General features: G+C 40.4%; 1 protein-coding gene across 6 annotated transcripts in view; it reads right to left on the bottom strand.

The window, feature by feature from the left end:
* The window catches only part of LOC143287666 (segment polarity protein dishevelled homolog DVL-3-like), a 57,566-nt gene extending 38,883 nt beyond the window's left edge, over positions 1–18,683 (bottom strand). For 5 of the 6 annotated variants that reach the window (XM_076595835.1, XM_076595836.1, XM_076595838.1 and 2 more), the window contains exons 1-4: positions 18,245–18,683; positions 1,855–1,924; positions 1,212–1,321; positions 59–144 (exon numbers count right to left, since the gene is read on the bottom strand). In XM_076595835.1, the coding sequence (XP_076451950.1) occupies positions 59–144; positions 1,212–1,321; positions 1,855–1,924; positions 18,245–18,405 (427 nt within the window). In that variant the 5' untranslated portion in view covers positions 18,406–18,683. Of the gene's footprint in view, positions 1–58; positions 145–1,211; positions 1,322–1,854; positions 1,925–6,130; positions 6,267–18,244 lie in introns of those variants that run through there. The other variant, XM_076595840.1, reaches the window with a different exon arrangement.
* Positions 18,684–18,927: the final 244 nt, after the last annotated feature.

Genomic DNA, 18,927 nt, shown 5'->3' with positions numbered 1-18,927 from the left:
TTTCTAATCATAAAAAATTGAGGAGTTAAGAACACTAAAAGAACATGGTAGGACTTACCTCTGCGGGCCCCACCCATCACAGACTCTGATTCTTCTGTACAGGTATCACATGGCTCTTCACGACTCACCACAGATGCATTGGCACTGAAAACACATATGTCCTACATCAGCCATGTGTTCACAAACAACAGCTTCCATCAATCAGAAACCATCTACAAGAGCACAAACTACATCCATTTTATAAGTTCATTTAAACATTATGTTCCATTCCTCTATCAAGCATACTTTCTAGAGGTGACAAGGGGATGCTGGAACCCTGGACAGAGCTAAACTTTCCACAATCATGCATTACCCTCTCTGTGAACTCTAGCTTTTGCATTAGTCTATTAAGTTAAGACTGTTTAGTATGACAAATTTAAAATAAATCTGAACAGTTTATCATACATGCAGCAATAAACAAAAACTTCAATTTACAAAAAAATAAAAAGCTTCAATCTCATGATTTCTAACCAAACTAAACTGGTCCAACCCACATTAAAACTGACTGAACAGTGTCTGAAAAATTGTGATTAGTGGACAAATAATCAGATAACACCATTCCTCTTAATTACCATCCACACCAAAGAATAAATCAATGGAAACAAATTATAAAAGGATTGGAACACATCATGTGCCATGTTACTTCTCAATGTGATGAAGCTCTGAACAACTGAAAATTTCAAACACAAATTTGCTACATGCATAACTTTCTCAAGTCACAAATTCAGATTTTTATTTTTTTTTTTTTTTTTTTTTTAATAATCTAAATCAGCAAACACACATACTCTTCAATCACTTATATATTTGATCAAGGCAGTTATTACTGCAGTACAGAAAACAATTTGTTTTATTCTTATTTCACTTTTGGTGGCATTACCAAATGCAATTTGTTTTACACACTTTTTATCGACAAACAATATCTATCATTGGAGCCTCCATCATCAAATTAAAAGCCATTAAATAGCCATATTTCAGATATAGTTAACCACTGACATTTTACCATATACAGCAATAAATACAATTATCTAGGACAACCTTATTCACAGCACCTGATTTGCTTTTAATCAGGTTAGTGTCATTAGGTGCAATAGAAAAAAATATAACATATAAAGCAATCATATCTATTAACCTAAGACCAGAACAATTAATCTGTGCCCTGTGCATGTACTTACTGAAAGGAAGGCGGGCGACTGTCTCCGATGCCCCCCACTCTTTCTGTGGGCATGTGGACATCACCGGACTGTGACTGGGTGTCGGATGCACTGCTCTCTGCAGGCACCAGCTGAAATTAACCATTCCCATTCCCAGTATAGAAACTGAAGACATACGACCTCTCAAAACCAAAGGGAGCAGGGTAGAGAAAGGGAAAAACCCGCATACACACTGCTGTCCAAACAATCCTAACACTTCAATTCCAGTCATTAAATGAATACCATTAACACACAGAACACTTGTACTTTTATCTACCTTGATTCCTGAGCTGAACTGGGTTTTTTAAAAGTAAAATTCCACACATTAAGAAAATGTATATACAATAAGTGATAACACAATTCTTAGAATCCAGACACTGGCAACCATAGTCAAAGATAGAAAGTATTCTGACATGTTTATTCGTTCCTTTATAATATGTTCAGGTTTTTATAAGGAATAAACACTAACGTAACTTTCTTGAACCCAACCCAATCTATTATCCAAGGTTAAATTTATATCAATTACCATCTACATACACACACAGACACTCTTATCAACAACACTAAAACAGTAAAACTAAAAGGACCAAGTTTTACTTTCACTCAAATGAATGGACACACTTACCCAGGACACAACACGTCCATTGAAGCACGGCAAATGAGCGTCATCATCAATAATTTCTTCTTTCACCACCCTAGAAAGACACAAATTAAAATAAAGCAATGTGTAAAAAAAACAGGTCACACACACACACACACACACACACACAAATGACTGACAGAGTCAAATGCAGAGAAAAGCAAGACAGTGATTAAACAGAGTAACAGACCCTGAGAGGGAGACACACTTTGTTTACACAGGCAAGTCATCAACATTTTTTTTCCAGAACAGCACTGGCTATACTGAATCAGAACCAGTGCCTGGAGGCCCTACTGTGAGACAGATGGGATGGAGTGGGCATGGAGATAAGCAGCAAGCAAAGGGGTAAAAAGTGAGTCAGAAGTGGAGAGGCAGAGAAGCAGGGGAAAGGGAAGGGTGCTGGTGGGCATGGCACCCAACTGCTGAAGTTCATACTACCCAAGATTGTCTCCTGGCACAAGTGGCAAAAATGTTTGTGTAGGAGCTATTCATATCCTTGCTGTGGAATAGTTTATCACTTATATTTAGATGTACTTTATAACAAAATATATCTATGATCTGCATGAAAATTACATGCCTATCATGTGTAACTTCGAATGCAAACACTACAACTTGTACAAGCAGTTAATTTTTTCTGACTTTTTCTTTTCAAACAACCATTACTGACAAGTGACAGTTGAGTAAATATCTAAAACAGAAATGGAGTTTGTAAACTACTCCATCTATCTGCCCTCCACCAGTTTGACGTGGAAAAGCATATGATACCAAACCATAAAATAATATCTGTTTAAATTTTCTGAACAGTTTGATGGCAGTAAATCTTCCAATTCATTTCCAATAGCACTTGATGGTTAAGGATCCGTAAACCTTCTGTCTGTATAGTATGAAATTACACTTATGCAACAACATATACAAGTCTGCCCAATCTGCAAAGTTCTCTGCATGCACAATTTAAGTTCTCACTCCACATCCACACTAAATTGTCATTCACAGAAAGTTACCAGATCAGATGAGATGCACTAGTAGTTTCTCTTGATTTAATTGAAACTGTATATTTGAATCCTGAACTGTACTCTTTTTTTTTTCTTTTTCTTTTTTTACAGCCTGGTTTTGCTTTCTCATGGACTTTTAACTCACACAACTGAATCAAATTATGAGTGGTGCAATGGAAAATTGGAATAGTGGAGAACCATTGGAAGAAATACTGCTAACACCAGCAATCAATTGGGGCACAGTAGAGATCAAACTGAAAAACATTATACCATCTCCATTCTGCTGCAAACCATGCACAAAGCCAACAGTTTTCTTTTGTTATTATTTAAGCTGAACATTACTTTCCATCTGTCTTATTGTCTTTTTTCCACAACAAGAATGGTGTATGAATGAAAATGTATAAATAAAAAATAATCATCATTCAAACATAGTCATTTAGGGTGCGTTGTGTCAAAGTTCAAGAACATTTTTTTTAATGGAAACATTCCTATGACAACAAAAATTGTTGTAAATCTATTCTTTAAAGCATACAAAACTGGAATTGAAAAACTATTAATGCCATCTAATTCAGGTACTGGGAGCAATCTTTTTTAAAACCAGTTAAAGACATACAAGTTTTTTTTACAACTGATATATATCACCATCATTCTTATTCTCTTCTTTAGTTCTTACTCATGGATTTTACTGTTTGGCCTTTTATAGTTTAATATTTTGGCATGGTGTCATTTTGACCCAGACTTAAAAAAATCTACCAGAAATAGAGATGAATTCCAAGGAAAGTTACCAACTGATTCTTAAGTTAAAGTTAATGCCTCACTGTTCACAACAACATGGTATTATTGATCTTTTATCAAACAATTAAGGATTCAAATTTCAAAGACAACTATTGTTTTACCAAACATGAATAATAAGATTGTTTTATTGAAGCTGTAGAAGTAAGATGGAGAGTATTGATCTTTTATCAAACAATTAAGGATTCAAATTTCAAAGACAACTATTGTTTTACCAAACATGAATAATAAGATTGTTTTATTGAAGCTGTAGAAGTAAGATGGAGAGTCCTGTGAAAGACGTGGATGAGACTGGGAGCATAAATCAGTGCTTTGCTATCATCTCCACTGGATGGCTTTGTAATTGCCACTATGGACATCTGGTTTTCCATAAGAACACTCAAAATCAAATTATGTGGCTTATCCTATAGTCCAACCAACCACAAAAACACTCAAGATGGGATTACGGTTAACGTATATATATATACAGCACTGGTCATACAAAGTAGGAATTGGAGGCAGAATTGGAGGCAAAATCAAAACAATCGGAGGCAGAAATGAAATCAAAATTCAGAACTTGTTAGTATAATACAGTTTAGACTGGTGCTTTAATCATCTTAATCTTTTTTTATTTTCAGACACAACTGGGGAAAAAAAACAACAAAAAACAAAAAACCAAAAAAAAACCCCAAGTTACCAATGTCCATGTTGTGCAAGGATAATGTAGGGAAGTACATGTCAATAATCCATGTGACACTGCGACTCAAAGTGCTCAAGACTGGGCACAAAAACATGACGGCAGTGGCAATTAAACTTCCTTGAAATTCTAGTAAATTTGAGAAATAACAAATATCAATGCACTGATTTACAGAACAGGACTAAAATGTGATACATTTCAAGTGTCACAACTCCAGTAAACTTTTTTTTCCCAATATTTATTTAAACATAATTTTGTTGAAATTAAATAATATCATGTCACATATCAGTGGTACCTCATGAAATAAAAGAAACTGTTCATCAACATACAACACGATTCTCTATACTGAAACCTGGATAAACAATTATCATATTCATAATCATGATAATGAAATGATAAGATAAGATACGATAAGAATAATTATCTCCAACTGAAGAAATTTGGTCAGGTGCATTATCACAACATAGACAAGTAAACAACATGGGGACCATAACTGTAAAAGCCAACAACAGCCCCTACAAATATTACGAAGATACAAATGTAAAAAATATCACATACATCGTTTCATACATACATCCACACACTGCAGGTAATAACTAGTATTCTTAATGTAAAAACAGAAAGAACCAAGAAACACCATTTGAATATAATTATAAACATAGCCTACTATACTGCACATTGATTATAATAGACGGATAAGATAAGAATAAAGATGAATTGCGGAAAACCACAACTAGATAATCAGCACACACCCGCACCGCACCCCCCCCCCCACACACACACACACCCACCCCACACACGCGGATAACTTGATTAAACAAGAGTAATAAACATATGTTCTGAAATAAAAGCATTTCACATATTCGCTTTTAAAAACATTGCAATTAATTATTACATCGTAATTATTAAACAGAAATATATTTAGAATATGGACGTTAGCATTAGACATATTCATTGTACATTCATCCTGCATATTGCACATTATTCTTCCTACATATTGCACATTCATTATAACCAATTGTCACGTTTTAAGCTCAGTAAACACACACACACACACACACCACAACTAGAACAAGGTACAGCCTATCATGCACGGACTTTCACACGTCTCACATGAGAGTGCGCGCGCCCGCGCGCCTACACACACACACACAGTTCTCAAGAATTTAAAAGGTGGATTGAACGTGAAATAAAAGTCTTCACAGCTCTGGATTTCAACTTAAAAGTTCTGTAGCGTCGTCCTGATGGCAACAGCTCATAATACTTTGCTAAAATATGGGTGTCATCAGTTGCTATCTGCCTGCTTTTTTTAACCACTCGACTTTCATACAGCTCTTGCATACTAGCTTGTTTCACTCCCACAATTTTACTGCATACACTCATGACATCGTTCAAAACACGCTTACTCCTCACTCCCAAACTTTCATACCAGCACATAAATGAAACTGTAAGCACGGACTCGATACAACATCGATAATAACTTTGAAGAATATTTGAATTTATACCAACATTTCTAAGCTTCTGTAAACAAAAAATTCTAGATTGACATTTCTTATGAATGGAATCAACATTTCTGTCAAAAGTCAGCTTATTGTCTAAGATGGTCCCTACATATCTATATTCATTGACCCTCTCCACTGTTTGACCATCAATAACAAGGTCAGCTACAGGCAAGGGGTCTTTCCGAAAATCTATTAACATTTCTTTTGTTTTCAATGCGTTGAGATCCAGATAGTTTTTCTCACACCAGGAACAGGAGGAGTTTGTATTATACTCCATGTTTGGTGTTAAATATACTTACCATGTCAAACTGATGCAAACTAGGCCTATTGGTTTGCTCTGCTTGGCCAAATTTCGCGCGGCTAACAGTGAAAAGATGGGCCCACCGCTCTCAGCCAATCAAACGCCTCTAAAAACTATAAGCGCTTAATCATTCCGTGGCCATGAACAAAAATGCCCCATGAGAACCACGGCGGAGACGCGGGGACGGACAGGGCGGGCATTCGAGTTTGACATGGTAAGTATATTTAACACCAAACATGGAGTATAATACAAACTCCTCCTTTTGGTGTCATATACTGTACCATGTCAAACTGATGCAGAATTTAAAGCAAATGGAGGCGGGCAACGCCTACTGGTTCATATGGGGAGCCCTTGTAACTGAGACGGCAGTGTTAGCCGCGACAAAGGAAATCCCCTTGGAACCGTCAGCCCTGGTCATACGGAAATTCCTGAGGTAGAAGTTGATGAAGGGATTCTCAGACGGCCAGAAGGCTGCCTCCAAGACATGCTGCGTTGGCACTGAGTGCTGGAAAGCAGCCGAAGTAGCTATGGCCCGCACTTCGTGTGCCCTGGGATGAAGACAGCTGATATCCCTGTGTGCATGAGAGTAGGCTCTACGAATGACTTGGGAAACCTGGCGGGAAATGGTGCCTGCAGCGATGTCTTTCTTGTAATTCTCATTGAGGGAGATGAGCAGACACCTCTGAGAAGAACGCCTATGGCGAGACCTATCCCAATAATATTTGAGACACCGAACAGGACAGGTGCCTATCCTCATCGTCTTGGGCAAGAATATCAGACAAAGGTCTGACCCTCGGAGAGGGGGAAGGAACCTCAGGGTCTTGGTTCTTAGCCAGAAACTCTGGAAGGAAACGAATAGTGATGGAACCATTTCTGTGGAAGGCCAGATCTTGTGGCATTCCACTAAGCCCGTGCAGCTCACTTCTACGACTGCCTGTGGCCAGCCACAGAAGGAAAGTGGTCTTGAGGGTGAGGATGTCAACAGGAATAGTCCCCAATGGTAGGAAGGGCTGTTTTCGAATGAAATCCAGCACCAGGAACAAGTCCCAGAGGGGCACTCTTCTGGGGTCTCTAGCTTCCTTCAGAGGGGCACTCTCTGAGCAGGCAATCCACTTCAAAGGCGGAACCACCTAGCTGTTTGCATTGTGGTACAGAAGGCAGACCTGTACCCTCGCACAGAACTAGCAGACAGGATGAACCGAGGAGCAGAGAGCCAGAAAGTTGGCCAGCTGCATGCTCGTAAGGTTCGTAGGGGTAATGCCCTGAGCTGTACACCACCGCAACCATATCTTCCAGCGAAAGTCATACAAAGTCTCCATTCCCTGCCTCCTTGCTCTGGTGACTATGGAGAGGAGGTCAGAGGAGGCAGACCCCTGGGTCAGCACAGCCGACACAGAGGCCGACCGAGGGGTCGAGGACTTCAATGGTGATGCTGACAGTTCCGACCGCACAGCAGCCATGCGTGCTGGTGGAGCAGTTGAGGATTGGAATGCGGAGTGCCCGAGTGAGGCTGCCTCAGCAGATGAGATTTCAAGTTCCAGGGGTGGGAACATGTGTCAGGGACTGAAGGTCCGGAAACCAGGTCTGGGCTGGCCATTTCGGCGCAATGAGGATCGGCTGCGGGTGTTCCAATCTGTCTTTCCGTATCACCTTGGACAGAATTGGAAAGGGAGGAAACGCGGAGGCAATCAGACTGCTCCAATCTAGAGAGAGAGCATCCACTGCCCACGCTTCTGGGTCGGCAACCGAAGACACGGAAGTGGGAAGTCTCTTGTTGAACAAGGTCCACCATCGGCCGAAACCACTGTTCCCACACCCCCTGAAGGCTGTCCTTGTCCAGGGTGCACTCTGTGCGCATGACACTCTTGGGCCTGCTAAGAGCATCTGCCAAGAAGTTGGTTTTTCCTGCTCAGTGTCTCGCTGAAAGTGCAATGCCCTTGCTGTGGCACCAAACGGAGGAGAGCCTCAGTCCGCATTGAGAGGTCTGCCGAGTGCGCTCCCCCCATTTGTTCACATAACATGCGACCGTCGTCTTGTCCGTGAACAAGCGGATGGTCTTGCCAGTGGCCTCCCCCATGAAGTGCAGGAGAGTCCTGCGAACTGCCTCCAGTTCCAGAACATTGATGTGGCATAGGCGCTCCTCCGGGGACCAAGTCCCTGCTGCATAGAGTGAGTCCATGTGGGCTCCCCAGCCCAGGGAGGAGGCGTCTGTGAAGAGTGCCACCTGAAGAGTAGGTGGGGCTAAGGGCACCCCCTGTGTCCAAAGGGGGTGATTAACCACTCTGATGTCACCTCGAGGAACCACTCGCCCAGCCATATCTGGGTATCCCATGGCTGAGTGCTCTGGGACCGGCGTAACCTCAGTACCCTCTGGAGAGGGCGCTTGAGAACCCTGTCCAGGGGAATGAGAGGTGCCGTGGACTCCATCATGCCCAAGAGGGAAGAAAGTGTCTGCGCTGTATCTTGGGAGGAGTGGCGCCAGTGTCTGAGGAGGCCTGCCAGACGGTACCAGTGATCTGGCGCCAGAGAGACTATCATAGACCGCATGTCGAATCTCATCCCTAAGAAGTCGAAGGACTGACATGGGGACAGATCGCATATCTGCTGGTCCATGAGGAAGCCCAGTTGGGAGCAAAGGTCTAGAAGTCTGGCCGTATGACTCAGGCACCGGGCCTGCGACTGGGCCAGGATAAGCAAGTCGTCCAGGTACACACAGAGACAAATGGATTCCGAGTGGACGATGGACACCAATTCCCGCACCACCTTGGTAGACAGGAAAGGGGCAAGGGACAGACCAAATGGGAGGGCCGGGAACTGGATCCCCTTGTCCCTCCACACGAACCTCAGGTACCGACGGGATGCCGAATGGATGAGTATATGAAAATAAGCATCTTCCAGATTGATAGAGGTAGGCCAATCACCTTGTTGGATGGTCTCCCAAATCTGTGCCTGTGTGTACATCTTGAGTTTGATTTTGGGGAGGAATTTGTTGAGGGGGGACAAGTCCAAAACTGGTCTCCACCCTCCCGAGACCTTTGGAATCACCAACAACCAGCCGTAAAAACCGGGGCCCGGTCCGAGAGTTGAGATATAGCCCCATGAGGAGTGGGTGCGATATCTCTTTTTCTAGGACGTTCTCCTGCTCCGTCGAGCTGGGCACCTAAGGAGGAAGAGTGGATCTTTAGAGGGGGGAGATCCTCCACCCAAGACAGCATGTACCCCGACTCTAGCACCGACATAATCCCGTCGTTGAGTCCCAGAGCACACCACTGATGTGCATGCCGGGACAAGTTTCCTACTTGGAGGGGCTGAACGACTGGCGGTGCTGAATCGGGGCCCAGTCATTGGGGGTGCTGCCTTCTGGCCTTGGGCATGGCCGGTCGGCTTGGACAGACCTAAGGTGGTTTATTCCTCTGCCACTGATTCGGCACACGCTGCCTTGACAGGCGGCGTGGTATATGGAGGGGCCCTGGTGGCCAGTCCTCTTCAATGGCATAGAACCCTGGAGCCCATGAGAGGTGTGGGCCAAATATGAGGCCACCTCCCTGTTTGTCTCTGCCCTGTGGCTGACAAAATGGAGCGGGAACTGGCCGAAGAGGGAGTGCTGCTGTGCTGGGATGGACCGCAGGGCAGCCCTCTCCTCCACAGGAATGTTAGAGAGGCTGAAAATGGCATCACGCCGCGCTAGCACAGTATTGAAGTGAAGGCTGGTACATCTGTCTCAGCTTTTCCCGTGAGAGACAATGTATAATGCAAAAACATCTAAACTCTGTCGTTGAAGGGCGGGGTGGCAAGGAAAGAACACTTTTATTAATGGAAACATTCCTAAGCACATGTGAACCTTTAAAGAAAAACTGTGAATTGACAACGTAAAGCCTCAACAGCGTACGGGCAATTTTTCCATTAAGCAACGTTTTTAAATGATAGTTCAGCTAAGTTGTGAATGTCCTTAGACCAACTCATGTTTTAGCGGGGGCTTTATAGCTTATGGCAGGTGTCCTTTGTACCAGACCAAAAACCTCCGTGGGAAATAGAAGAAATTCCTAGGAAAGGTTACCCTGGTTCAAGAAGAATGCTCACTGCCACTGGATATGAACACACCGAACAGTTGGGTCTAACTTAATAAAGCTATACTCACACATTCTGCATAATAGATTGTTTTTCTGAAGCTGTAAGTCAATGGCGAAGAGTGATCCAAAAAGGTAACAAAGACAACTATGAGTTTACGATCTGGAATAAAGATGTTTATTGAGTGTAGGTAAGAGAGAGCTCGTCAAAGTACGTGGTTTTGGTAGTCTGGGAGCACGTGCTTCATCATCCCACTGGATGGGCGTAATGCCATTGCCTGTTTCTGCCTCATCAAAATGTGGCTTCCCACTATAGTTCGCACCACCACTCGTGGGTTCCGGTCCTAATTGGATTACACCCACTGGCATCCAAAGTGAATTGGGCAGAATGGATGGCACAAACATCGAGCCGGAACAATGCGACTTGTTAGTCTAATGAACGGTTAGGGACGTGTGGCCTTTAAGTCAACCATGCTTTGGATTGATTTGCAACACCTGGAAAAACACAAAAACAACCAAAAACCAAGTTACCAGTCAGTGTGCAAGTTGTGGGGACATAAAACCCACTGCACTCAAGTGCCGAGGGCTGGGCAATAAAACTGACGGCGTGCCAAACTTCCTGATCTAGTAGGCCACTACATGCCTCGTTTACAGGAACGGACATGATTTTAGTGACACCGTAATTTTCCCAATATTTACAAACATATTTGTGGAAATTATTCTGCAATATTGGTACCTCATGAATCGAACTGCCACAAAAATCCGATACTTGTCTGGAAACTGGTGTATACAATTGAGATGTCGTATTCCGGGTTGGTGAAAGTCGAAAAGAATGATTGCCCACTTGGTTGTCAGGGCAATCCACAGCAAGTATCAAATGGACCATAACTGGTAAAAGCCAACACACCCTCAAAATTACGAGACAAGTAAATATCACTGTTCATATGACCTCCATGAGGAACAACTAGTATCGAAATGTAAAAACAGGTCCAAGAAACTTTGATATAAGTCATCCCTACGCACTGAATAAGACGATAGATAGAATAAATGACCGGAAAACCACAACTGATCAGCACGCCACCCCACAGCGAGCCCCCCCCGCAAACCTCAACACCACCGCCCCACCCCCACCGGGAACTGTGTTACCAGAGTAATAAATCCCAGCCGAACAAAATTTCTCCTTTCGCTTTTAAAAACGGTGCGGATGTATAAGAGAAGTAAGACGGGAACAATAAAATGGACGTAGCATCGCATTCATTGGTACACCCTGATAATGCCATTTCTCCTCATCGCCTTTCTATAACATGTCCCGCTTAAGCTAGTCCCCACACACACACCGAAATGACAGGGTCCAGTTCCACCTTTCACCTCCCTAGGTGCGCGCGACCCGCGCGCCTAACCTCTCCCCCCAGTCTTCCAGACCTTTAAAAGTGGTTAACGAAAAAGTCGTCCCTCTGGATTCACGTTAAAGTTCCTGAGCGGTCCGTATGGCAGACTCATAATACTCGCCTAAAATAGGTCTCTTCTATCGCGTTTTCTAATCCACTCGATTCTTTACAGCTCTTTGGGCAACTAGCTTGGTAACCCCCATTTAGCAACACCATGAAAATCGATCCCACAAGAAAGTAACTCACAGACACTTAGACCAGACATAAATGAACGAAGAGGGCTCGATCAACATCGATAAACAGAAATTAAGAATTAACAACATCAAGCCTCTGCAACAAAAAATTCCAAAAGATATAAACACTCATAAGGAATGGAAATCAACATTACTGTCAAAGTCAGCTTGTGCCTAAAGAATGTTACCTTAATATTTTTACAGCTTTTTAATTTCACTGAAATAAATAGCATCAGAGTTGGACAGATCTTCAATTGCTGAATCATCAGAATATTTTGTGACAGGAGTTTCCTCCATGCCTCTGCAGTCATATGTGTACAGTGTAAAAAGAACAGGGGACAGCACTGTACCTTGGGGTGCACCAGTAGAAGTAGATTTTAGAGAAGAGTGGGCAGAATGAAAGCGGACGGACTGAGTTCTATTGAGAAGAAAACTTACTATCCAAAGAGTAAGCTTCGGATCAACATCCATGCCTAGCAGTTTGAGGGCAAGGAGATAAGGTTGTATTGTGTTAAAAGCAGAAGAGAAGTCAACAAAAAGGATACGAACGAAAGATCCTGTGTTATTCAAATGAAGGAAAGCATTATGAAGGAGAGTTAGGATAGCATCGTCAGTACTTCTGTGTGCTTTATAAGCAAACTGAAGAGAGTCAAGCTGCTGTTCAGTGAAAGAAAGATGATGTCGGAGAATAATTTTTTCAAAGCATTTCATCACTACTGAAGTCAGGGCAACAGGACGGTAATCATTTAGTGCGGCTGGGTTCTTTTTCTTGGGGATAGGACAGATAGTAGATTTTTTCCAGATGCTGGGGACAGAGCAGTCCTTCAGAGACAAGTTGAAAATTTTGCAGAACACGTCACACAACTGGGAAGCACATGTTTTCAGTAATTTTCCGCAGATATTGTCGGGGCCAATTGCCTTCGTGACATTCAGTTTTAAAAATAAAGATTCAACAACTTTTGCATCGATCTCAAAGTCTTCATCTGTGTTCCTATCTTTGATCTTTTCCTGCAACTGTGAGATAACACTATCCAGTTCCCTTCCCAGATCATTCCTTTCAAAGCGACAGTAGAAATCATTCAGTTTATTTGAAAAATCAATCTGTTCATCCTTTTCCATTTTACAAGCTACTGTTTTCCTTTTCGTTTCTCCAGTGATAATTTTTAACCCATCCCATGCATCTGCCATTTTCCCTGTCTGAAACTGTTGCTCTACTTTTGACTTGAATTCCCTCTGTCCCCTTCGTAATTCACCTCTAAGCTTCTTTTGTATCAGTTTCCTATCCTTCTTGTTCCCTGACTGAAACGCTACCTTTTTCTCGTTTAAAATTGTTTTGAGAGACTTTGAGATCCATAGTTTGTTGTTGGGGAAAAGTTTAATTATTTTTGTCGGAATTATCATGATTCAAATTTCATGATGACTACTAAGTATCATAAAACAGCAAGAAATTTTCTGGCTGAAGATTTCTTTTTCTTATTCACTGCATTTTACACATGTTCTTTGTATTTTCTGAGCTACCCCTTTTGTCACTAGAAGTTGAAGAGTGGGATCCAAGTTGAATTCCAAGGGATATTTTCACGCCATGATAAAAATTCTGGAGTGCAATGTTAACTTGTAATAGCTGTATACATAAACAAAACAATGTGGGCATGTATGCCATGAAAAACACATAATGACATAAATGTGCACACATACACGTGCACAAGCACACACCCAAAGCGTCACATAAAAAATCTCATTATCTCTTAAATATACACACGCACACACACTCGTGCTGCTGAAAAATAATCATTAAAAAGAAAAAATCTTTTTGTAGGGTCTCTAATAGCTACTTTAACAGTTAAAGATAAAAATATAACAAAATTTGCAAAAAATTACATGAGAATAGTCAAAAACAAAAACAAAATACCCTTCTAACTTACCAAGTTCTATCTCACTCTCACTCTCTATATACTGCGAGTCGAAGTCAAAAATTTATTTCAAGATGAAACACTGTTGGATAAGCAGCAATTGTGTGTATTTGTGCGTCTGTCTGTCTGTCTCTGTGAGTGCGTGTGTGCATAATTTTACATGTGCTTGCTTACAATGTACATGCACTGGCGCTTTGATTCATACTCCTGCTGTTTATTCTTTTTGTCATCCTGAGCTTTCGTCTCTGTTTTGGGATTCGCTTTGATTCATACTCCTGCTGTTTATTCTTTTTGTCATCCTGAGCTTTCGTCTCTGTTTTGGGAGCCTTTCTTTTAACATTGAAGATGGGAAACACCGTAGATAACACGCCATGAACATCAACATCCAACTATGCACGCGTAAAGATGCTGCTCCGTGGAGAGAGCTGCAGCAGATGACACTTTACATTTCAATCAACCACGTTCAAGCTTGCTTTCTTGGTGTGTCTTTTAATTAATTTTCTTTCACCTCTATCAATTTCTGAGTGCCAACTGGACACTCTCAACAGAAAATTTGCGTGCCCGAGCCAACTTTTTGTAACATTTGCACCCAGGTATCCGCTAAATTCAAATCCTGATGTGCGTGTATGCGCACACATGTGTGTATGCATGTGACTAGCACTAATGCATGCTGTCATGAAGAACACAGAAAATTCAACATAGTCATTACTAAACTTTATTCTTCTATGCTGAATCACTGACCTATGCTGACTTCTCTGCGTAGTTAGTGTTCACACTTATGATGGTTCAATCAATACCAGGGGAAAATAAACAAAATCAAAGCAGCACAGCTGAAAGACATCAGATCTTATGTGTCACTGTCACTTGCATTGGCCTTATACCGTTAGTTTAGGAAAGTACTTTCCTCTGCTTTTTGGAAATCCAAATCCTCAAATTAAGAAAATGTCTCTAAAAATAAAATCTCTGAAGTACCATGTCAGCAAACTGTTTAATTTCATTCTTGTTTTTCCACAAGAAAAATATCAGATGCACTTTAACCCTCTGACTTTTGGAATTTTCTGTAAAATAATCACCAACCTCTCAACAAAATTAAATAAAATAATGTTCAAATGAATGTAAAACTAAAAGTATGTTTTCTTAGTAAAAGAAAAAAGTATGGAAAATATAAAATTTTATCATATGTTCAATGTTGACAGGATGAGATAATTCCCAATCAGGGGAAGATAACTCAAATCTAGGGGAAAAAAAAAAAAGATTTGAAAAAAGGAAGAAAATTCAAGTCTGTTTTTTTTTTTTTTTTTAATTAATTTTAAGGATGGGATGGTGCTAAATCAAAAACATTTGCAAATATTTAGATAAAAAAGACAATAGCAAATATCTTGTTTTCCTCCACAATCATATTATTTCTAACAAACACTATGCATGAACACTCACAAACACCCACTCATACCCCCTCCACCCACACGCCCATAGACACTATCAGTCACACAATATTACGAAACAAAAGCTTACTCCAAATATTTCGGCTTGAAGCTTTCATTAGAAGGGTTTCATAATAATGAAAATCCCCAAATGAAAGTTTCAAGCTAGAATATTGGGGGTGTTTCTGTACCCATTCAACCACCATCCTGCCCCAATCCTGTTGATGTAACTTGTAGCATGTAATCAAGATAACCAGAATCAATTCAGCTGATTAACAACAACACTCGTTTTCTATCATGTTTTTGAAGTTACTATTGTCAATGTGCAGAAAATCAAACAAAATTCCAGCTACCTCTTCTTATCATAAGAATGGGGAGCCATGTTGACATGCTCAACAACTTTTCACTTCACTAAACACATCAAAACTGAGCCAAAACTTGCTGAGATGTTGCTTCAACCAGGCATCAAGGCAGTCACCAATTTCAAAGTAGTAAGCATACTCAAGTGACTGGCTGGACTGTTAATAATGCGGTTACCCCCTAAAGCATTAAGGTATCCGTGCTTCAAGGTGAAAGGCTTAAAGATGTTATCTTAATATCTATGTCAGTATGTGTAAGTTGGGTTACGGAAACAATATGATTATATCTGGAAAACGAAGTGAGGCTGCTTAAATGACAAAATAAAAATGGTAACACATGTAAAATTGTGCTTGTACGTATCCTGATTGGGCCACACTAGCATAACATAAATGAAGTAAATTAGTAAACTGCCCACAATCGCTAAAGAAATCTCTCAGATTCAGACTCTCCAGACAAGTGTTGAATGAAAGAGATAACTGTTCTGAAATTGTTTTCATTTTTCTCAACATTAGGCAACTCCTTTCGGCAGCAAGCTCCAAGATACAGATGATTTCTTAAACTAGTTACAGTGAAATGTTCTTTATGTATCAATGCCATCCTCACCTTGAATCAACAAGACTGATAGGAAAGTAAAAAGCTACATTGGCACTGCATTCCACCGCAGTTCACAATACCCTAGTGACGATGCTCGTGTCACCATACCTCGATTAGTTTCCTCAGCACATTTGATTTTTTTTTCCACATCATTTGTTTGCTCCTTGCATGGCGAACTGCAGAGCAACAACAGTAATGATGATATCTATATTTTTAAGACTCAGGAACTGCAAATCATTATTTTGTAAGAGAATAAGAGAAATCTACTAAAGCCCTTTTAGCATGACCTATTTTACAAAAAATTAATAAGTCAAGTGACCAACTGGCTACCCCAAAACTACAAACTCGCTGTAGTATATTGCAGAAAAACTCATTTGAAACAGCATCACTCAACCTCCCACATCACCCTCCTCCCATGCAAAATCAAAAACACAGTCACGATTGTGACAGTGTCATACCACACACCACACATATAGTAACACCCACACAAACTCACAGTGAGACACACACAGTGAGACGCACACACACACACACACACACGCGCGCGCGTGCGTGCGAGCATCCAACTACACACACATCAATTGCAGTCAGTCAGCACATTTCTTAAGACCAAAAAAAAGGTAGCCCACCTCATGTCTTCAAACTGAGGTTATAGCACAATCAAAACGATTAAATGTTCCAGATGAAAAAAAATAATAGGTGCAAAATAAAATTAATGCACACTCAGATACCCCAGGCCTGCTTTACACTTATGCAATTTTCAAAATGCCTGATAGATATAGTCATAGACTAGAAATTGTATTCTGGTAAAAAATATTGTTTCCCTTATTGACATGCAAGTTTGGTTGTTTTTTTTAATCAAATAATTCAACCCAATGATACTTCTCTTTTCATTGAAAAGGGGAAGAATGAAATAAAATACAGACATGGGTAATAGGAGGTGGTGGTAAAAAAAAAATGCACCGGGCTATTTTTCATTTGTGACGACACATGCTCACAGTCATAATGTAAAGTGTAAACTACAATTAGTATGAATTTACAACAGATCACTGACAAAAACTGATAAAATGAAAATGCACATTAATGTGCACATACGCACACCCACACTGATATTGTGACAAATGCTTGCAAACACGTGTACATATGTAATACTTTAAGTAATAAACCAATACACAACTGTATTACATTAAGAATTATATTAGACAACCTTAACAGCAAAAGTTAACTTATAAGTTATATTAAAAATTAAAAAATTTTTTTTAAATAAGTCATACAGGGAAAAAATACTGCTCGACCATCCTGATTTTTTTTCCATTCTGACTCATAAACTGACAATTACAAACAACATAATAATATCAAATTAGGATTAAAGCTATACATTATTTTATAAATAATACTTTTAAATGTATCTCTACAGTGTAAGATTTTTCATCTTAACTGTTGAAGCCAATTTCACTATTTTTGACAGCTCAGTGGAATACTATCTTTTCTTCAAAGCTACCATTACCAATCATGCACAGTGCTAAGTACTGTTAGTGCTACAATGAGGCTCAAATATAAGATCCTTTATAAATTATATTCTCATTCAGCCACAACTGGGGGCCAGAACAGCAGAAGATCCAAAACTAGTTCATTTCAGTTTTGACAATCTCATCTTCACTGAACAATGATCATCATCAAAGAATTACGATTCTACAGTGAATGCATCACCAGTCTCCTTAGTTACTAACTACTGGCACATTACTGTTACTACAAAATGCATTCTAGATGCTCAGTCAGAATCCACAATTTTAATTGGGATGCTGTCGTAAGAACTAAAGATGCAAAACCACACTAGTCTATCAACAAATGGGTAGAGTGATAGAATAGACCTAGAAGAAACCACATTTTAAAAAAAAACACCTGCAACAGTCTACGTACAGTAAGAGTGCCAGACTTTTTTCAAAGTGCTTTTTTTCTGTAAGCAGATCATCGTGATCATCATGCAAAACATTCTTGATCATTTAAAACTGCTCAGGTCTTTACATAGGCATCCTGCATTATGCACTTCCAATGTTTTACAATTTCCGTAATGACTATTGTGTTGAATTCAAAAGATCATGAAATAAAATATTCGGTTTTGCAATCCAGACAACTTACCCAAAGTCATCGTCCATAGACTTGAAGAAAAACTTGTAGTTTGGTCTGTTCAAGGCATTCTTGAAGTCCCCGAGTGTCACCCGATCAGCAGGCACAGGGAGCTTAATCAAATATGGTGTATCTTCATCATCAATGTGATAGATGATTTTAGTTTCTCCCATCCCGAAGGATGTGCAGAAAAAGTAAAAACCTCACAATGACCCCAGAAATAGACAACAAAATGGCGACCAAATATTTTTCTACTGTCTCAGACTGCAGTCAAAATGAGGCTCATAAGAGCAAAGCATGGCGTCATGATTAAGACAAAGGTTTCTGAACAATTCTGATATACTTTCTTCTATCACTGCACGCGTTCTGCTCTTGCTAATGGTCACCGTTTTAGAGAAATTTTTTGCTTTCTGCTGTCAAAATCTGGTCAGGACTTCCATCTTTGGAAGGAGCTTTTCATTTTCACTCGTCTACCGGTAAATTAGCAATGCATTCCGTGTACCCTATTACCGAACGGCAGAATATTTTGAACGCAGAACGACTGTTTCTCAATAAATGATAATAAGCTGCAAGTAGCTTATAGACGGTAATGAAGAGCATCGCACAATTAATACCGAATTGCAATATGATACCAGAACAAATGAATATGTTAAATATTATTTTTTAAATAGGCGGGAGAAAATACTACAGATGGA

This window comes from Babylonia areolata, chromosome 11 (genome assembly GCF_041734735.1).
Source record: "Babylonia areolata isolate BAREFJ2019XMU chromosome 11, ASM4173473v1, whole genome shotgun sequence".
NCBI classification, from domain to species: Eukaryota; Metazoa; Mollusca; class Gastropoda; order Neogastropoda; family Buccinidae; genus Babylonia; species Babylonia areolata.
The sequence above is the reverse complement of the archived record's forward strand: the minus strand, read 5'-3'. Positions and strand labels throughout refer to the sequence as shown.